This window comes from Canis lupus, chromosome 22 (assembly GCF_003254725.2).
Source record: "Canis lupus dingo isolate Sandy chromosome 22, ASM325472v2, whole genome shotgun sequence".
NCBI classification, from domain to species: domain Eukaryota; kingdom Metazoa; phylum Chordata; class Mammalia; order Carnivora; family Canidae; genus Canis; species Canis lupus.
Window position 1 is genome coordinate 30,711,829 of NC_064264.1, and position 22,727 is coordinate 30,734,555.

The 22,727-nt window shown below is 34.1% G+C and overlaps 1 protein-coding gene across 14 annotated transcripts in view; it reads right to left on the reverse strand.

The window, feature by feature from the left end:
* The window catches only part of MYCBP2 (MYC binding protein 2), a 258,985-nt gene that overhangs the window by 42,909 nt on the left and 193,349 nt on the right, over positions 1–22,727 (reverse strand). For 7 of the 14 annotated variants that reach the window (XM_035704586.2, XM_049099235.1, XM_035704590.2 and 4 more), the window contains 5 exons: positions 22,276–22,455; positions 6,720–8,363; positions 5,454–5,623; positions 4,267–4,511; positions 2,070–2,237 (listed from right to left, as the gene is read on the reverse strand). In XM_035704586.2, coding sequence (XP_035560479.2) covers positions 2,070–2,237; positions 4,267–4,511; positions 5,454–5,623; positions 6,720–8,363; positions 22,276–22,455 — 2,407 coding nt within the window. The remainder of the gene's footprint in view (positions 1–2,069; positions 2,238–4,266; positions 4,512–5,453; positions 5,624–6,719; positions 8,364–22,275; positions 22,456–22,727) is intronic. The other 7 variants (XM_049099236.1, XM_035704585.2, XM_025440922.3 and 4 more) reach the window with 3 other exon arrangements.

The following is a 22,727-nucleotide window of genomic DNA, read 5'->3' on the forward strand; positions in this document are numbered from 1 at the left end:
TTTTTCCTTTATGTCAATCATTCAATTTACTATTCTAAACATTTTAATTTATTAGTCTTATAATGGTGTTGATTTGGTCTTCACTGTGTCTTGGCAGCTCTGTGATATATCCTTTTAACACATTCTGTTTTTTATTTCATTCTCCCATTGTTTCATTAAATATATGTCATTATCAAATTTTTCAGTACAGCAGAATACAAACAGAAATGTTCTTTTCTTCCTTGAGAGAGTTTTCCTTCAGATTGGGTTCTTCATCTGACTTTCATGACATACTATTTATTTTCCTTTTGATAATATTTTAAAGTAAGCAGCTCTGTCTGGGTCTTTTGTTTTGATGAAGTATCAGTGGATTTCCCTAGAAATCATTTTCCACACTATTTGACACCTGCTTTTTTTCCCCTTCTAGAGAGAACTTGAAATTCTATTGAATATTCTATACCAGGAACATTACACTGAGATGAGTATCTATCCTCTTTCTGTGGCAGTATTCCCTGGCACTTTGGATTGTTGCTTCACTTCAGCATTGAACTGTGGGAAATAGGATTCCCTAGATGTCCACTTTCTTCTGTGACACTAGTGATGAACTGAGGGCTTCTACATTAGATGATTTTATCTTGACTATGATATTCATGATACACAGAATATTCTATGATATTCCAAGATACATGGAAACTTCTTTTCACTGTCTTTATCTAGAAGTTTATGCCACTTTATTTTAATCCTAAAGGGTAACAACAATCCAATGAATCACATTTATCAGACTAGTCTCAAAATGGTTTCTAACTCTTAAAAAAAATCTCCCTCCTTTAGAGATACTTTATTATCTTTATTTTTTATTTTTTTAAAAATTTTTATTTATTTATGATAGTCACAAAGAGAGAGAGAGAGAGAGAGAGAGGCAGAGACATAGACAGAGGGAGAAGCAGGCTCCATGCACCGGGAGCCCGATATGGGATTCGATCCTGGGTCTCCAGGACCGCGCCCTGGGCCAAAGGCAGGCGCTAAACCGCTGCGCCACCCATGGATCCCCTTTTTTATCTTTAAAGATATAAAAGGCTATCCTTTATTCTTTGTAGAAAATTTTATTGATTTTTACTCTTTGTAGAAAATTTTAAAAGCAGCTCAAGAATAACTGATGAATAATCCACACAGTTGGGTGGAAATGTTGCAAGTATTTTTGATGTAAAAATACTAATTTGGATATATGAGTTCTATTGTGTGTATTAAAATAGCTGTTATATTATTAGCTTATAATTATAACTGCATAGTATTAACACAGTGGCATATCTTAGCAAGCAGCACGTTTTTTCTCATTTATAGCAAATTTCTTCCTTTCCAATGATAATGTGTCTGCAATTACTCATGCCTGATATCTTGATGCTATCCTAAACGTATCTTTTCAATTACCCAGTTAGCCAAGAAGCCCCATTGGTATTTACTAGAAAATATTTTTTATCTATTTTTTTTTAATAATCATTGTCAACATAATTCAACTCCACACAGTGAAAATCTTTGACTAAATTTATAAGCTCCCCAATTGACACTGTGAGACTATCTTTGCATTTTTATCCTGAAGTTCCTCCTCCAAAAAGTCCTAGTGGTACCCTAATTCCCTCTGCATTATATTTATATGCTTTCATTCAGTTTTTAAGGAGGTCTTTACACTGATACTACCACCATACCTAAGTGGGTGGTAGATTGTATGCAATAATCTGGTAAATTCAAGATTTCTTTTTGGTGCTTTGAAACCATGAAACTTTCTCTAAGCACTGCCTCAAAGTGACTTTTCTCTAGTCTGATTTATTACAGCACTAAATGATACAATATCATATAATGGAATCCTTCATTATTACTTCATTACTTGGTCTTTTCTTTCCAACTACTCTGCCTCTGCCTTATTCATGTATGTATGCTTTTTTCTTACTGCTCTAATACTTAGCAGTGCTGACTCATTGTCCTTCTGGAGATGGAAGGATATACAAAAGAACTTCAAAAGACTTCTTTTCTTGTTCAAAGTCTTTCTCCCACCAAATACTGGCTATTCAACAGAGACGAGAGAATTGAAATACCTTGGTGGCATAGACTTCATATTGCTCTCTGGCTCTTCAAATACATTAGGACTTGCATCAGGGGTTACAGATATGTACGGGGCAGGTACAGATGTTGAACGTAGATATCTCATTTCATCCTGGAATAGGTTGTCATCTTGATAGCCCACAAAATTTTCATGATGATGCCTGCATTAAATCAAACCCAGTAGCTTCAAGTAGGATGGCACCATACTTTTCATTTTTAATCTCTTTTATAAAAGTAAAGCAGCACATGTAATTCAAATAGGGTGAAGTACTAAAATACTCATAGATGTCAGTAGGAGGAAATAAAAGTCTGACAACTTCACACATCAATATTCCAGGTACCACAAACATTTCAAATCCAAAATTGAACTCATTTTCTTTTATTTTGAGAACTTTTCCATCCTTGAGTTTTCGAGTGATCCCACCAACTACCCAGGTGCCTAGGTTGGTGTTGTGGTAGGCCTAGACCTCAACTGTGACCAGCTGTGATCACTCAGCCCTGTGAATACTAGGTTTCTTCTCTTCTGACTCCCCATCATCACTGCCCTGGTTCAGGCTCATGTTTCTTGCATGGACTATTTAAATATAATCGGTCACCTTTTTTGGTAGGAACATATGTAAGAATCAAATGTTCCATGGAGTGGGGTGGGTGTGGGTGTCCATTCCCCAGAGGGCTAAAAATATAAAATCCATAATTATGGTAGGGTGGCATTTTTTTAACATGTTTTACAATTTGATTCTTTCCTTTTCAAACTGGAACAAAGAGTTATTAGCCTAAGTTTACTAAGTGGTCTGACTGAAGATAAAGATTTGTTGCATTTGGCACACTTAACGATTTCTACCCTGGTCTCCAATGTATTTAGTATCATATTCTCATTTTGTTTCCTATTCATTTTATTAAAGTACAAGGCACAAAATTAAAAAAAAACATATATATATATATATAATTTTGCTATAGAGAGGACAACACTACCATAATAAAACTGTTGGCTGGCAAGCTATTCCTGTAGGCAATTTCCAGAAATCTTCATTTGACAGCTCTTGAAAAAAGTCTGAATTTGGTATATCAAAGGCTGTTTATAATGCCAGTGTATAATGTATGGAAGTATAGGCTGTACAACTCAAGTTCAATATAGGAAAATAGTATACTATTAACAGGCTTCCTCCACTTTCAGTTATATCCTTTATGAAGTTTCCATGTTCGAAGCAGAGTAATCTTCTAACTGCAAATCAGTTTATGCATTTCCCTGTTTAATATTCCTTAACTGTTTTCCCTGTATATGGGATAAAATCCAAACTTAGCATGGGCTATAGGGCCCCACAATACTTGGCCTTAGGTAACTATTTCTAGGGCATTTCATATGTTTCTCCCAGTGGCCAATGCTTTAACCAGCCTGATTCCTTAAACATGTAATGCTATTTCACATTTGTCTTCACACATGTGCTTTACTCTGTGAGGAACTGCTATCTTCCATCACCTAGTTGATTGATTTCTATTGATCTTTCAAGACTGCTAAAGTGTCAGATCCTCTGGGAACCTTTCCTGATTTCCTTGGAAAGATTCAGGTACTCTCCATCCTTTATGCTCTAACAGCATTGTATGCATACTTCTATTACAGAACTTCCTCATAAACATTTTCAATGTTTCCTTTACAGGTCTGTCTTACCACCAGAGTGTAAGCATGTGGAAGTAAGGATTTTATTATATTCATCTTGGTGTCTTCAAGTTCTAAACAAAGTTGGTAATCAGCTAACTAACATTTAAATGCTAACAGAATGAATAATTTAAAAAAATGAAAGATTTCAATAGCAAATTGTTTCTTTCCACTTTAGCCTTTCCAACTATCAATAGACTGAAGTCAGCTTTCCAAAAGTAAAAGATAGCTGAAGTCTTAGTTTCTAAGATATTTTGTATTAATAATACAAACTGATAGAATATTTACATGAGTTTTTAAATACTTACTACCATAAAATATGTACCCTACCGGTTATATATCGGTCAAGGCAACTCACAAAGTAAATTCCCAGAGATCTCTTTATTGTACACAAAAGGTAATGTAGTGTGGGTATTCAGAGCATGATATTAATCAACAATGGCTATCAATCCCAAGTGATTAAAAAAAAAAAAAAAAAAACAACCAGCAAGTTATAGGTAAAAAAAAAAAAAAAAACAACCAGCAAGTTATATTACCTAGCTAATGTCTGCAGGTAGAGACAAGGCATTTTAACGGGAAGATCCTCAGAAATGCCCTCTTTCACGCTGGGAAGATGAGACTGAAATGGCTTTGCAGGATGGTAACACAGAATGCTTGGCTCCGCTGCACTGCTCAGCGACAGTAGGAAGAGCGCATTTGCTTTAATCACTTGGTGAGCTTCCATAGTGGGCAAGGCACGAGGAGTCTTGACTTGCATTGGCTTCCTCCTGGATTGTTTGACCTGCCAAAAAAACCTCCATAGTGATCTTTTCCTACTTATATTCAAAATTTAAATTTCCTAACCTAAATACTGTGAGTTTCTCATAGAAATTATTAAACACTTATAGAACTATTTTAAAATAATAATGATTACCAAAAGTAACATTCACTTTTTGCTTTTTCTGAACTGTCTGAAATTATTTATTTATTTATTTTAAAGATTTACTTATTTAATGATAGACATAGAGAGAGAGAGAGAGAGAGAGGCAGAGACACAGGAGGAGGGAGAAGCAGGCTCCATGGCGAGAGCCCGATGCAGGACTCAATCCCAGGACTCCAGGATCGTGCCCTGGGCCAAAGGTAAGCGCCAAACCGCTGAGCCACCCAGGGATCCCTGAAATTATTTTATTTTGAACATAAACTATTTTTCTTTCCTTGGGGGGGGGAACCCAAACACCTAACTATAAAATGTAATTTTATAAAGAGTAAATTGTGTGTGTGTGTGTGTGTGTGTATGTGCATGTGTTTGGCAAAATTTTTAGTTAGATGTGCCTCTAGTTCCCATGACACCTATAACATAGTTAAAGGTAAAGAAAAAGAGGAGATAGGGAGTAGAAAATAGAAAAGGAAAAGGGAAGAAAAGAAGAGTTCAGATAAAGGTGAAGAGGGAAAGCTATGTATATGTGTAGAATAGCACACCATTAATAATAAAGAATTACATAGTAAACATTGTAAGGTATATGTGCCACATGTTAGTTGTTCTGTATTATCCCGATAGAATTTGCTTTTGTAATTAAAAATAACTAACCTAGTACAAATATTAAACTTGTATATTATTACTATTATAAAAACTGATCTTTAACATCAATTCTGTAGAGTTATCTAATATTGTATGATGATAAACAGCGATTTTATAAGATTTATTCTTATTACTAACAGTATAGCCAGAACAGAATAAAAATACCTTCTCCCTTGCAGCAGCCTGTTTTTCACGGAGGTATTTTTCTCTACAGCGATCACATACCAGATACCAAGTGCTTCCTCCAATGCCCCCATCACCACAGTTACCAGCCCATCCTCCACAAAAATGCCCAATGCTATTGTAACCTTGTCCACCAGCATACCGGCCACAACCTAGAAACAAAAGCAAAAATAACAGTTTAAGTGTCCTTAGCAATCTGATCCTTGACACTTACCCATGAGTGATGATTTACTTTCCCAAAGTAAGCAAAATACTTAATCAAGTATTTAACTTTTCTTTTCAGGCTATTAACTGCATTAGAAAAATTGCATGCTTGTCCAAAACTAACCAATTAAATGATGCCTGAAATATTGGAGATACTCTATACAGGCAGAAAAAAAAAAGAAAGATATAGGTACATTTAGATTATTGACATATGCCAATAAGATTGGACAAAACGTGTAAACATTCAGTAAGAATGATATATTTTAAGGAACCACATATTTTATAAAACATTTCAGGTGGTATGTAAAAAGAAAAAAATTAACAAAATTCATAACAGGTGAATTTTGGAATACTTATCAACTGTTAAAGAAATCCTACATTTATCTAAAATACAGTCTTCTGATTAAACAGCTGAGATCAGTTCCATAGGAAAATGCCCAAGGAAATCAGTATAGTCTAATTTAATTTACAATTTTTAATAGGCAAATACTAAAATTGAAGGAGACCTAATACTGGGATTTTTCCTATGTGTGTGGACATGTCATTATTTCTATTGTACCTTAAAAAGTATCCTTTGGGTAACACATAAAACATTTAAAAATAAAGTGTTCCAGACTGTGATATATTAAGATGCCATTATGCTATACTGTATAAGAAATTAGCACAGTATAAGAAATTCTACCAATTTTCCACAAAAACAATACTGATGATGCATTTTACATAAAGTTTCCCGGGATGCCTGGGTGGCTCAGTGGTTGAGCATCAGCTTCTGGCTCAGAGTGTGATCCTGGGATTTTGGATCCAGTCCCACATCGGGCTCCCTACATGAAGCCTGTTTCTCCCTCTGCCTATGGCTCTGCTTCTCTGTGTCTCTCATGAATAAATAAATAAGATCTTAAAAAAAAAAAGTTTCCCTTTAACAATTTATACAGCAGCTCAAGTTAGAAATTATTTAGTTCAAAAAAAAAAAAAAGAAGTTATTGAGTTCATTTTTTTTTTTTTTATACAAAGTACTTATAATACAGATTCAAGAATACTGTTTACCTGGGTGAGCCTGTCTCATGTGATAGGTCACTGGGTATGGATGGGATTCTCCACACAGCTCACAGATGGTATCTTTCTCTGGTCCTCCCACTGCCAGCTGGGCCATCTCACCAAACAAATTACCCCTGGGCCGAACTTCTGTCTTTTCCTTTTTCTTTTTGTCTTTTTTGGCCTTCTTATTCTCTTTTTCACACTCTTTCTTTTTAAGGACTGCACAAGAACCGGGACTTGGAAAAATCATATTCTGGGAAGCTGCTTTGATAGTGGCCAAAGAGATATCTTCCCAAAAAGCTACTAAATGTTGTAAAGTTAAGGGAAGAGGAGATTTGGACTTCATCGGGTGGTGCATGGACATTTCAAAAGTGGCTTCAGTTTTCCCATCCTCACATTTTTCATGCAGGGGCGGTTCTTTAAGCATAGATAACACCTTATTTTTGTTGATACTACCCATTTTAGATATATCTGGTCCATGGGGTGCAATATTAAACATATTTAGTGCAGATGATATCTCCAATGAATGTCTATTTTTTAATTTGGTTTCCTTTTCTTCTGTAGGCTGTTGACTGTTTAAACTATTTCTTATAGGAGCATGTTCTTTGGAAAGTTCAGGATTAAATTTTAGGAAAGAGGAACAAGCCATTGCATCGTGTACTATGCCTTCATGCCACAGGAAAGAAGCAAAGACTGCTCTGGCACACTCCGCCACAGAAGGAGACATGGCTTGCTTGGCTGGCTCTAAAGGTTTAGATCCATCTCCTTTAAAGAGAAAGCTAGATTTTTCCTTTTTGGGCCTGGTGTGCCTATTAGCACATTTTCTACTAATTTTGGGGGATGCTCTCATTTCCTGTTCATCTTTCAGTGGTGCTTTTCCTATACTGAAATGAACTTTATTTGAACTTTCATCAACACTCTTAAATTCACTGCTTTCATCACAAGTGCTATCTGTTAGACTATTTGTTTTTAAAGTACTTGAAGTGCAGACTTCGACCACCTCACTGTGAAGGTTTTCTTGTACCACGTGGGGAGAAGGAGCTCTATTTTCAGATCCAGGGGAATCTTTAGAATCCTTTGGGACTGGTTTTGGTTTTGGTGATGTTGATCGTCCCCTTAATGGTTCTGTGAGTGGCATTTTCTTCTTGCGTAGAGTATCTGGGTCAAGTGTGTAAGAGTCTGATTTAGAACGTTCCCGAGGAGGATCAAGTTTAGTCTTAACAGGAGCAGTGCTTTTCTGAGGTAGATTTTTATCATGTGGTGAGGAGGAGCGTGGAGAACTAGCACCAGATGGGCTAGACCTATTGGCTGGGAGAGTCTTTGGCTTAGGAGATGATGATCGAGAACCTGGCCCTGGGGATTCAGCTCTAAAGCTAGAAGACATCCTCCCATCAGATTTTAGTGTCTGCAAGGTGTTGTGATTGGGGGACAAAGACCTACTATGAGAGTCTGACCTCAACTTTGCAGCATCAGATTTCAACATAAGGGATTCACTAGCTGATAAACCTTCTGTACCCCTTGGCTTCTTCTGATCAGCAGTAGTCCGGCTCACACGTCCCTCAGGTTTAAGTGATCTGCTGTGTTTGGAGGAAAGTTCTGATTTTCCTGATGTAGAGACTGGTCTAGAAGATGTTGAGATAGTTCCTCGGTCACCTGTATGATCCATTTCATAGTGAAACTTGTTAATAAAACTATAACTTACTGACAATATAGCCACTAGATACTAAAATAAAAACATAGCTAAAAAATTTATATTATCATAGACAAAAATACATGAAGAATAAAGGAACAAAGGGAACTATTTCTCATAAAATTTCTATTGCATCATTATACAATCATTTCCACCAAAAACTATTTTCATGGATGCACAAGAAACTGAACAAACAATACCTATGCATCAGTATGAATTATCCATGATATCTGAATCTCAGCCCTAGTACAATAATTAATTAGAATCTAAATTCAGGGACAGACTAGAAAGAAAAAAGCATTACTAATATTTTTAAATAAGAAATTAGGAAAACCTATGTATTTTAAAATTTAAGTAGTCTGGCTAAATTTCCGGTAGAGTCATACTTCATATCCTTACTAGGATAATGGTACAGATCTTACTAATTAGAAAACTGAATTTATAGATAGATACATTTATTATTTTTAAGTACACAAATACATACAATTAGGCCAATAAAAAACTGCTTAGGAAACATTCTAATGATTGGATTAGAATTTATAATTAATATATGAATGCCCGAAAGTTATTATTTAATTACCTGTAATTCAGGCAGTCTATTGTTTATAAACAGATTGTATTCTAAAAGTTTATTTAATTAATTAAGTTTAGCTGGTGAGAACTTAGAGCTTGTGTCCTCTTGGAAAAAGAACAAATGGCGGGAATCTTCAGAATTAGTAGTTTAAGTCTGAATCATAAGGCCTTGAAATAAGGAGTCAGGAAAATAACAGAAAAAAAGAAAAAGAAAAAATATCCCTTTTTCCTAGGCAGAGCACTAGGTATTTCTACAGGGACACCATTTGTTTTTGGCATCCTGGCCCTCATGACATACCTCTCCTTCCTCATACTTTCCTTTGAGGCATTAAAGCCAGGGTGTCCTTGTCACCAGTAAGTGGTCAACCTAAACATTACCTTTCGTCCCTAAAATAAAAACGTCTACCTTTCATGCATATACTAATATTCTAACTAATATTAATTAGTTGTGAGGGAAAAACAATCTGATTAAAGTGATTCAAGTGGTATTAAAAACTCAAAATCCATAAACCTTGCTAGAAGTATTTACATTTTTTAAAAAAAGGGTATTTGGTAAATTGAGATAGATCTCTTACCTAGCTATATTGCAGATATTTCTCTCTCTTTTTTAAAGGGATGCAAACCAATCTGGATAATGTAGGGAAATGTCTTTTGGCTGGGTTATGTGCATGTGCAAGGGCACATATATGTTTGTAGTCAACACCCTAGTTGTCTATAGGTCAAAGCTGTATTACCACGAAATCTCCCCTCCTAATAAGGTTCATAAGGTCCATAAGGACTGGTATCTTTGTCCGTTACTCTTCACTGATATACTGTCAAGAATAGGTCTTGGGATATAGTACATGCTCAATAAATACTTTTTCCTTCTGCTATTCCCAAATTTCAGATTCTCTGAAAATTACATTTTTTATAATTATGACTCCCAAAGCCACAGGGCAGAGTTAACTGTAGCCATTATGGTGTAAGGGTCAGATGCATGCAAGTCTTTTAATTCTGTAGTAAAATAATGAAGTAGGGCAAATAGCCTATCTAAGGCATATTAATGAACAGAACAGTTGTTTTAATTGCAATATGTTCAGAATAATTATTCTTATTCTTTGGATGAACAAAATAACTATACTAACTATAATGCTCTTCAGTTTCTATAGTTCTTTATTATTCTATCATGAATTTCATTTATCATATGTAGCATGTATTCTTTGTATAAAAAGCATGTAAGAGACTGGGCTAAATGCAGGGAAAAGTGGTGAAAAAACCACAATATGGAAAAAAAAATTTAGATACTGATGCTCTTGGTAGAACACAGATAAAAAGAAAATCTTGAAAAATAAGTACTCTCAAACTGTACAAAAGTAGTTTAATAAACTGCTGCTCATCTTATTGATCTAGTAATAGAGCCATAGAGCTAATTTTATAAACAAATAAATTGTGTTTGGTAGAATTAAACACCAGTCTAGCTTCTTCCACTAATTTTCAATGTGTGATGTTTGGAGTACTATTTTGTTACTTATTTGATAGCTAGAAGTGCTTTCATCATCACATTTATTTCAGAAGCTGAACCATATGTAACAGTAAAAGTAGACAAGTAAACAGTAAATCTTTTATGTTTGCCAGCTCTCTCTCTAAGAGGTCAATTCATGAATTGAAACAGGTTTGCTTTCTAAATCAAGGTGTGCAATTTCTCATAAAGGGAAATCTCTGTGGTTGGCTGAACTATATGGAATCTTACAAATATCAGGAACACCACTTGTCATACACTAGCAAAACATGTATGCTATACAAAGGGTTAGACAGTACATGTGCTTGTATACCTCATTTCTTTGCCTCTAGTCGTGGTGAATATTTTCTCAAGAACTGTAAATGGTGATAGCTGAATACCTTTTAGGAGTCCAAGTACATAAATAATACAGAATTATTTCTTCCTGAACTGTTAGTTGCCAAATTATAATCATATCCTTTTGAAAAATTTACTTTTCCAAAATATATTTCATCTATTTTTTTTTAAAGAGTGTCATGTTTTGTTTATTAAGTGTGGTAAAACCATGTGCTAAGTAATTAGGTTTTAAAAGTTTTAGAGCATGTAGTATTGGTAAAAACTGTCATGTTGTAGTTGCTTGAAATATCAATACACATAAACAAACACTGTTAAAAATCTTTAGAGCATACATAGTACTTTCACATTCATCACTTAATTTAGTTTAATGATTACATTTATCATCTGTGTTAATAGGCAAAAACTGTCTAATCTCAATGGAATTCTGAAGAAAAAATAATACAGGACAGGATGGAAATTTAATACATTCAAACAATGTAGTAAACATGTTAAATGTTATGTATTCATTCATTAATGACCTGTGTAATTTTTTCATGCCAAAATCATAAATCATCAGGTTATGTGATACCACACTATTGTTAACATACCATAATATAATACTAAATTGTGCTATGCCATTACTATGTATCAGATTATACAACAGTATTTTTTGTAGAGATCAGGTTCTACAATACTATTATCCTAAGAATATATAGTATTACTGTCAACTGTAAAAACGATAAAAAGGTTTCACCGATTTCTAAGAAAAAGGAAAATTAGTTGAAAAACTTATGCAATATATTAACCATTGGTGCAAAAATAATTTGATAAAATTTTCTTAAAATGCAGGATTTTAAGTTTAATTGAAATTACCTTAAGACAAAAAAATGAGTAGGCGTCAAAGTCTCATAAAAGACCAAAAACGTATTTTTAAACTGTCTGAAATTTTATCATCATAGTAGTTTGAATATTTCTAAATTTAAAATATTAAAACTAAGTGGCTAAGAAAATGATATTAGGAAGACTCAATGCCAAACGGGACATGTAGGCTTATACCTATGTATCTAATATATGTATATCTATCCTGATAATTAGGTCAAATTAAAAAACTTCAACTTAATTATCAAAGTGTTTTTCATAAAAAAAACTAAAAAAAGGAAAATGACTTAACATTCCATAACAGGAAATAAGTTTGTAAGACTAAACCTATCACATGAGATACTATGTTTTTACAGATCACCATGTGCTTTTTATGTCTTATATACCATCTTGTTCTGATAAAATATTGACTTTACACCTCCCCAAATCAGGCATTTCATTCTATATATCTATTTTGTTTTTAAAGACCTTAATAGGTTTGAAATTAAGTAAAAGTCATATTTAACCTACAGATAATAATAAACATGCATATCAATTAGGATAATTAGTACCATAATAGTGAATGGACATAATACAAATTACCCCGAGATACCAAATTTTAAATAAAATGATAAACTTTAATCTCAAAAAATGGAATGGGATGGAAATGACTGAGGTGAACTAATAAAACTTTATTGAAACCTCCTATGTTCACTATAAATGGCCCATCCGTGAATGCACGCATACCCACCCTTGAGTTTGTGAGACAGAGATGAGAGAGCAGAGGCAGGCCCAGCTACACCATAAGTTTTGTAAATGCGCTCGCGAGAAGCAAGGTTGTGAGATGGAGATTCTATAGTGGAAAACATTGGCAAAGAAGCAGCACAGATTCAATGGAAAAAAAATTCAGCAGAGAACACAAGCAGAAACAAAGCATTTCAAATGGTATGCACAATCATCTTATTAAAAAGTTTATATCCTGCTAAATTTTCCAACAGGTTTATATTTTTCTAAAATTAAAACTGAAAACAAAGGTCAAATTGATTCAAATTAATAAAGATAGCTCCAAATGCATTGAAAGTTAAGGCTCATCATTCTCATAAATCAAATCTGAACATTCCTTTTTAGACTAATATTTCTTTAGCTCAGTTTTCTTTTCTTTGGTGCTCATTTACTTATAAATAAAAGTTTATAAGTAAATTTTCTTTTGTAAACAGTGAAATACAGAAATATTATTTACAAATTAGCACAGCTACTGTTACCTGGTTTTCTGTATGGACACATGATTGATTTTTCCAATATGTATGGAAACATTTAGGGTTGACTACTTTCTGAGTCCACCTTTGGTGGGAAATATAAGTGCTACTACCAATATTTAGTGTTTGTTCTGTAGAGACTATTACTGGGATACCAAATTTTGTTTATAAAAAGTTTTGCGACACAAACAAAGCAAAGCAAATTTACAAGTCACTGAAAAATGCCACATTAATGATTTACCATGCAGAAAATGAAGTACTTAAAATTATTCATCTTTTTTTCCAAATAATTAATAGAACCTCTAAACTGTAGTCTTTTAAAAGTAGTATCTAAAAACAAAAATCTATCGGGATGCCTGGGTGGCTCAGTGGTTGAGCACCTGCCTTTAGTCCAGGGTGTGATCCTGGAGTCCCAGGACCGCGTCCCACATCAGACACCCTGCATGGAGCCTGCTTCTCCCTCTGCCTATGTCTCTGCCTTCTTTCTCTCTGTGTCTCTCATGAATAAATAAGTAAAATCTTTAAAAAACAAAATCTATCTAAATCTGAAAACAAAACCCATTTTATTTAAAATTTTAACTCATGGTGATGACAATAAATGTAATCAATTGAGTTGAAATAAATTCAGGTGGTAAGGAGATAACTTTCGTGTTATTGAAACAAAAAAAAAAAAGGATACAACATATGTCTTTTTCTCAAAATAGAAAAAGTAATCATTGACTAGTTTATTAGTGTGGTCAAGATTTAAGATAAACTACTCAGAAGCCAAGAAGTCATTCCATGCAAGGTACTGACTCTACAGTACGTGTTAGACACTGTTCTAGGAATTGAAGATAAAATGAACGAAAATAAAGTCCATGCTCTGATGGAGTTTATCTTCAGGTAAAAGGAGAGATAACAAGCAAATATATATCAAGTGGCAATGATCTCAGGAGCCAAAAGCAGGCAGATGCTGAGTGACATTCTATGCTTGGAGAGGACCAGTTATGGAGTGGGGTCCAGAAGAGACAAAATCCTGGGGCATTCCTAGAAAGACAGAACAGAGGAGGATGAAGAAAAGAGAAATGAATAGTTGATGAGGAAGTAAAATATCCAGCAGAACGTGTTTTAGGGGGAAAAAAAAAAGAGGGAACAGAACTCTGTCACACACAGCTGACAGATCAACTACAATGAGATCCTAGTACTGATGAACAAAAGTGACTAGGGTAACTTTTGTGAATAAGGACTACTGCAAGGACCCTTGCAGTGGTTCAAGATAGAAAGGTAGGCATGCATGGAGAGATGGGATATACGTGCCCTCAACTCATCATCTAAGTTAAAAAAAAATTAAGATTTTAATGTTTTTGAGCAACCTTGTTTTTGAAATACATAAAACCTCAAAGGTAACCAGGCACTGCAAAAGGAATTCTGCTATTTAAATCTCATATAATACAAAGTCTGCAACTCTCACTGAAAATATCAGTTAGGAGGGTGTCAGCTTTCTAATGGAAAAGTTAATTCAAGAGGAATTCAAACTGCAAATGTAAGGATACGGTCTTGTGGTTTGCTTGTTAAAATCTGTGAAGACCAGGGTTTAGTAGGACATAGGAGCAGGAATCAGAATACTATCTTAATTGGAAGCACCCATAAACATAAATGTGAAAAACAAGGCACTTTGTAGGATAAGATGTTAGAAGTTTAAGGACAAGCTCCTGGAAAAGATTTTTAAGCCCCAACAGCTTTAAAGTCTTTTCAATATGTTACAAAGCCAAGAGAGATTGAATTCCTAGGTATGATTCACAGTGAATAAGAAACATTTTTTGAAAGTCTACAAAAGGTTACTGTTAAATACCTAAAGAAATTAAGCTGTGACTACAGACAGCGCTTGTTCTATGCATTTAATTTTTACAAAATTTGCTCATACTTGAACATAGTCTGATATAGTTAACTTTTTAAGATCTATATTTTTCCTCTTAAAAAGAAAAGCAATCCTTAAAATATACACCAATATCTATGCACAAAAGAAAGTCAATAAATTTTCAGGCAATTTGTTGGAAACTAAATCATGTTCTTTTTAAAATATCATTTTATAGGCAAAACAACCAATTATTAAATTCACCTCTGTGGAATTTTGATTATTTTGGGTGCAACATATAGTTCACTAAAGAGAGTATTAAAAACAATATAAAAACAAGATTTTCCTCCAGTACTCATTTGAAGTCAGTGTTGTGTGTTTGGTATAAAATATCCCTTTATTAACTACACAGTTCTTTATGTGTCATTTATTCTTTGTTTTGGATCCCAACCATTAAGTTCCCTGGGGAACTTAGTTCATTTTCTGATCACAGCAACTTTGAGTTCACTATAAATTGTACTTGAAAAAATCACTCCCTAGATACTGATAATAATAAAAAATAGTATACTTTAGTTTACAATAAGAAAAGCATTCTTGTTTCAGTTTAACAAGGACAAATTGTGGTTTTGCTGTGAATATTAGAACCTTGACCTTGTCACTGGAAACATAAACTGGAAGAATCAAGGAACATGTCACCATCTGGTGGCAGCACACAAAACTGCAGTTCTGGGATTTAAAACGGTTTTTACTCTTTTTCATTGTTAAATCAACAATTAAGCAATGATCAGAAATGTTAAACAGTATTAGAAGGGACACTATGTTTCAAATACATTATATTTAACAGGTAACGTGTGTCTAACTGCATCACCTATGTCACTATTCCTGCTATCAGACAGGGGAAGTAATATTCATGGAGATTTTTCCACAGAATATCCTCTAGGAGGCTACAAATAGCTGGCAGAAATAATCTTCAGCATCTATTTTTGCTTCTCGTCTTTTTTTCTTAATCCTGAGGCAATACAGCAGTTATGAATTTTATAGTCTCAGTAAAATTACTAAATGCAATCCTAACATAGCTACTTGAAAGAATTTAAGGAAGTTTTATAAATAAATCTATGATAACTCATATTTCACTGTATTCTGTCCTACATTTATGTGTGTGTATATATTTTTAAAATGTAGAAAATAAATCTAATTCTATAGATTCTTCACAAGCAATGATCATAAAATTTCACTGAGTTTACAGTAGAACGATAGGGACAGTGTTTCTGACCTTCTTCACCGGATTTAAATCCCAGTACTGTACATTTGTATCCTGCTCTCAATAGCACTTCAGATATTTTTGTATAGATGTATAGTATAGATGCCTACAGTAGGCAATAAATGGTGAGGTCGAATCTGATATTCTGGAAATTATTTTAAAATTATCTATTTTTAAAGATGTAAAAAACCCTAGTTTATTGGTTCTTGAGAATATTTAAGTTAAACATTCAACCTGACCAAAAAGATGTGAGTGACCAAACAACATGCAGATAAAAAAAATAAGTATAATTATAATTCCCACTTCTGTCTACTAATTTTTTGGAGGATTTAAGATACAGTGATATTAATAATTACATACTCTTAGCTAGCAGCTGTCTGGACAGAAGACTTTAGATGCAATATCTTTGCATGATCAGTATATACAGAATCCTAGTAAATGTATCAGGAAAAAAGCTGGATTATGAGAATGCTAAAGGAGTTTAAGAAATGGAATAGGAAATAAAATTTATTCACATTAATGCTAGTATACTAAATGAATTATAAATAATGAAAGCTAGAAGAAAATTTCCAACTGAGGGATAAAACAGAAACAAGCTTTTCATTAGAATGTAACATTAACCCCCATGATAAGAAAGTCGAAAGGAAGATGGATGAAAATCTGTAAGGTGGATAGCCCCCAAAATACAATGTGTTTCTGAATGACTTCTACATATAACTGCACCTGCCTAAGCATACTCATGGCATATTACTAAATACATAGTAACTTCCAAGTAACTATGGTTTAGGGATGTAAGAGGGGGAAGCATATCATTTCAGAGTTTGTGATGCCAGAGATAGGAAAATTCTGAGCAAAATTTGGTGGGTCTGTATCTTGGGCCTTAGAAAGAATAATTTCAAAAAGTTCCATGAAAAGGTTATTACTCCTTAAGCAATAGTGTGAGGCACAATAGGGCTGGGGATGCTCTCAAAAATAAAAATCTGGCTCGCCACAGACCTATTACTCGTGAAGCAAAAAATGGTAACTATAGATCAAAGAAATCAGACACTTTGTCCAGGTTCATTTTATGTTAACTACATCCTGCCTTCAGATGGACACAATACTTATGTAGCACGAAGACAGCTAAAACCCAAACCCAAACAAAAAGGCTTTTAGGAAGATACTTAATGTTTGAAGAAAGAAAAAAAGACCAGGCACATAAATAAAAGGTTCCATTCGTGCCACACCTTCATCGTGGGCAGGTAAGCAAATGGACAAATTCTGTAGTATGATTACAGTCTACAATAGAAAGGACCTCTAAGTCTTGGAAACAAAGCTGGCTTTTATACTAACATTTATAGTAATATGTGAAAATAGTGTTACTAGATGAAGAACCAATCTCAAGACAAGTCATAAAGTTATGCTGTAAAAATGTACACTAAGGGGTCGCTAGGAAACCTCAATAGTCTCTTTCCAAACTCTTTCTTGCCACTCCTTCCACAATGAGAATAAACTGCTCTCTTTCAGGCTGTGACTTCCTCCAATCTTCCTTGGAGCATAAGAGATGTTAGGTGTTTGCATCAAAAGGCAATACTGATACCAGCAAATAACATTTACCAGGCACTTCACTTTACAAATGGAGTAAACTGGGCTCAGATTAAGTAACCTAATACATAAAACTAATAAGTGGCTGGGGGGTGGGAGGTCGGGGGAACACCTGGGTGGCTCAGGGGTTGAGCTTCTGCCTTCAGCTCAGGTCATGATCCTGGGGTCCTGGGACCTAGTCCCGCATTGGGCTTCCTGTGGGGAGCCTGTTTCTTCCTCTGCTATGTCTCTCTGTGTCTCTCATGAATAAAAAAATAAAATCTTTAAAAAAACAAAGTGGCTGGAGGAGAAATTTGAATTTTAAGAATTTCTACAACTTCACTTCTATAAGCTAAATAAACACAGTGCTTTACTATATATTAGTATTCTCAAATGTAAATAAATATGCATGCAGACACTCAAGTAGCCCTTTTCAGTCACATTTAGCAATTTTTTGGTCTCATTTAAGAATGTAACCTACAGGTATAATAGAAAAACTCCTGTTGTAAGGTAACCTTAAGGTTTCCTATCTGAGTGTGAAAGTCCTGTCAAAATAACAGAATAACCTAACAAACTAACATTTATTACATGATACATGTTTAAAATGTCTGGGAGAATAGTAAATTTTCTTCATTATCATTTTTTCTATAAGAAAAATAAAAACAAACTATTTAGCCTTCTGGACAGTGGATATAAAATGCCTATGTTAAAGACAGTCATTGGAATAGTTTCTTAGTTGAAGGATCTTGCTTAAGTATAAACTCAGAATTATCATAACTCAGTATAAATTCAGAATTATTTGACATTGTACTATCATACTATAGTCTTTTTAATTAGTACTAAAATATTCTTCCTCCTCTTTGAAGATGTACTGTGAGTAAATACTGGAATGTCTATCATAAAATAACAAGAAATACACGATCTTAAATTCACAGTTTACACCAAAGAAAGTGATAATCTTAGGCATTTACAATCAATAAATATTTCTTCAATACCTATGATTTGTAAGGCTCAGTCAAGGGCTATGGGACGGAAAATGATGCTTTCAAAAGGAATGAGTAAAGATAGTGAAAATAAGGGATGCCTGGGTGGCTCAGCGGCTGAGCGTCTGCCTTTGGCTCAGGGTGTGATCCTGGAGTCCTGGGATTCAGTCCCACATCGGGCTTCATGCATGGAGCCTGCTTCTCCCTCTTTCTTCTATTTCTGCCTATGTCTCTGCCTCTCTCTCTGTATGTCTCTCATGAATAAATAAATATTTTTTTTAAAAGATAGTGAAAATAAGAGGGGTAATATTCTTACAGAAAAGCAGGCAGAGATATAATTCTCCACCTCAGTTCACTAGAACCTTATTACAAAATTGCTCACTAATTCTAAAACCTACATAAATAATTTGAAATAAAAAAGTAAATTATAGAACAGTAAAGAAGAAGCCTAAGATACAGACTTCTATCTCTTTCATGCCTATCCTTGCATAAGACAAGGGAAATCTGTAGTTTTATTTCTATAATTATTCTATTTCACTAGGATAACAGTTGAAATAATTTGTGGGTATATATAATTTTGCTAGTTTCAAAAATTACCAAATTAGTTTAATGTACCAGAATAAATATCAATTCCAAAGATTAGTGAAAAACTATTCCTCAGTTTATTTTTATTTTAATTTTTATTTATTTATGATAGGCACACAGTGAGAGAGAGAGAGGCAGAGACACAGGCTGAGGGAGAAGCAGGCTCCATGCACTGGGAGCCCAATGTGGGACTTAATCCCGGATCTCCAGGATCGCGCCCTGGGCCAAAGGCAGGTGCCAAACCGCTGCGCCACCCAGGGATCCCTATTCCTCACTTTAAAAAAAAGCAAAACAAAACCTAAAGAATTACTGATAATAACACTCACAGAAATTCTAGATACAGTGAATATGTGGGGCAGTTTATGTGTGTCTATATGTAGAGCTTATATATTTAACTGGGAACTTGAGTTATAACATTTAGGAAAATTGTTTTTCTTTCCAACTATGTTGCATTCTTAAAATTAAACTATAAAGGAAAATAACCAACCCAAACAAAACTAATACTGTGGGTGATAAATGTAGATGGATTTTTTTTTTTTTTTTTGTAGATGGAAATTTAAAAACACATACCGGGGGACCTGGGTGGCACAGCCAGTTAAAGTATCTGACTCTAGTTTTCCACTCAGGTCATGATCTCAGGGTTGTGAGATTGAGCCCTGTGTCAGGCTCTGTGCTCAGCATGGAGTTTGCCCGAGTTTCTCTCTTTCTCCCTCTGACCCTTTCTTCTTCCACCCCTGTCATTTGCTCTCTCTCAAATCAATCAATCTTAAAAAAAAAAACGACAAAAAAACAAAAACCCACACATATTAAAGGCCAGTTTTGGCAGCATTACTTATTAGCACACAAAGGTGAATATTTAAAACACAGCCTTTGTAGTCAGTAAGACTAGTCTCATGTTCTGGCTCTACCATTTTATTGTATGTGTTTCTAGGGAAAATCCTTTACCCTGAGCTTCTGTTTCCGGATCTGTAAAATGGAGACAATATAAATGAGGATGTATCAAAGTGCTTAAATACAGTGTTTAGTATCTATATAATGGTGACTATCAGTGTAAGCAAAAATAAATAAAAACAGTCTTCTATACATAATGTTTCATTTTAGTATCACAAAAGTAGAAGACAAAAATGATTCTCATTTTGCTATTTAGTAATGAGAAATTCATTATGTAGCCATTTTCTAAAGCAAGATGAACTGTTAGTGTGATAGATAGCAGTGATGTTCAGGAAAGAATACCCTACCTCAAGTAGTCTTAATAATAAGCACTCTTCCATACTTAATTTTCTTAATATGATGTGATTAATTCCACTCGAATTTTAATTTCCAAAATATTAAAACTATTTTTAGATTCCATACTAGGTTTAGTCACGCTAAAAACTAAGAATTCTGGTTTCTGGAATTTGGAAGTCAAACTTCAGTGATATGCTGATGAAAGGTTTAGAGGAAAGATTTAAGTAATTCCCATTGCTGCAGTATAGATAAGCAATGATTCAGAAAACTGGTAACTGAGATATGTCTAGGCCATGATTTCAAATTTTCTCCAAGATGGTAAAGGAAGAAGTGGTACTAAGAATGCCTGGACACAGGATACATAAAATTATTTTGATACAATGTCAGCTGGAAACCTATTATCCTTCAAGAGAGAAACCTATTATCCTTCAAGGGAGACAAATCTGATTTTATTATGGTCTTTATATTTTAAAATATTTTATTAAACAATTTGGTGAAAAAAGCAATAATTACACTTTTTTTTTTTAGAAGAATTGCAATGACCATTCAGGTAGAACAAAAATATCCTTACTTTTTTTTTTTTTTCTGCTGCTGCTATGACATTATCAGGGTAATTTGTTGTTTAAAATTTTATTAATAAAGATTTTCTGCCTAACTGATCATGATTTTTTTCCTTTTTGTTTTTTTCCCCCTTGTCTTTACCTTTTAACCCTCCTGTAACCTGGGCACACATAAATATAAAAAAAATTGTTGCTTCATAAAATGAGTAAACTAAGTTGTCACTTCTCTTTCCTTCTTCTGGAATGCTTACCAAAGAAGGAAAAAACTATTTCATACATATGACACTGTGTTTCATTGAAATACTTCTTTTATTTATTCAAGTGAATACTGTATATATATAAAGACACTGATTGGCTAGAAGTTGATACTACTTGTATTTTCAAACTACTTAATTTCCTTAAACTTTCTTAATGTATACTACAATCCTAGAAAAGTTTTGTAACTCTTGTATACTCTAACATAGATAATAATATCATAACAAGTAACATTATTTGCATGAGCTGGGACTTTCACAAACTCATTCAGTGAGTGGTTTACATATTGTATGATATATGAACTGAAGGTCAAGAAGAGCTTATTGCTGTCATACTGCAAGAAGCTTTTAGAAATTTATGTGGAAGTGTGAGGAGGATATTAAGAAAAAAAAGAACATTCCATTAAGTGTAATTTGTTTGGGTCTATTTTCCAGATCAATGTGAATTACTATCCTGGATGAAGGGCTAGAGCAACCCTAGAAAGCAGAGCTAAAATCAAATGATCACTTACACATATCAAGAACAAGGAAAACAACATAAAAAAATAAAAAGCAAGAGAAGAAACAACAATTTGAGAAAATCTGGAAACCTAAAGTTGCTATACATTTCACAGATACCAAATTCACTTAAAAGAAACAAACAAACCTGCCCAGTATCACCTCTCCTTCATACCCTTGTACAGTGAAATAGGTTTTTTTTTCTCTTGGGGCATCTCTGGTAACAAAAATCCAGTATAAAACAATGAAAATCATCTCTATAACTTATGCTTAGCATAGTCATGCATATTGTAAAACAAAAATTTAAATAAAATAGTTTTTTTAACATGCTTTATTGTTGTATTTGCTTATGCTGGAATCAGAATAGAGAGCATAACAGTCATACTTCAATAGCTATACTTAACAAAAATGTGTGATTAAAAAAGAAGTGTCTTAGCTGCAGAATGTCTTAGCTCAAAAAAGCTTAAATGCTTAAAAAATGTGGGAAGGGATAACATCTTCATTAAATAAAACCAGTCAAGTGAGTTGATAAATAATTAGTAACTAATAAACAACTCAGAACAAAGCTTCAGAAATGGCTTGATGAGGCAGGTAAGGCTGACAGACTTACTCTGAAGCTGAGGCTGCTGGAAGGAAAGGGGCTGTCCGAACACAAATGGGCTGTGGACTAGGGAAGAGGGAGGTTTTGCAGCTTGATCAAAGATGGAAGGAGCTGGGAGATTGGGCCGTGACTGAATGGAATTCAATATGGCACTCAGTTGGTCACCTGCAGTGGGCAAAACAGTCAAAACTACAACTTGTTATTTATTAACATCCAAAATGGCAAAGAATATGGTGCTTTATGACATTCAGATAAAGTTAAACACTAAATAAAACTATGCCAATTCAGAAATGAGTGGAAGTTGATGTTTGTCATCCTCGAATTAGGGACCAAATATTGCATTTTGCTTTAATAATATTATATAGCCCACCTACAAAAACAAATTCATGTAAATTCATATACAACACTGAGCAGCAGCATGGGAGAATTTAGAGTTTATGAAGAATCCATGACAGGTAAGT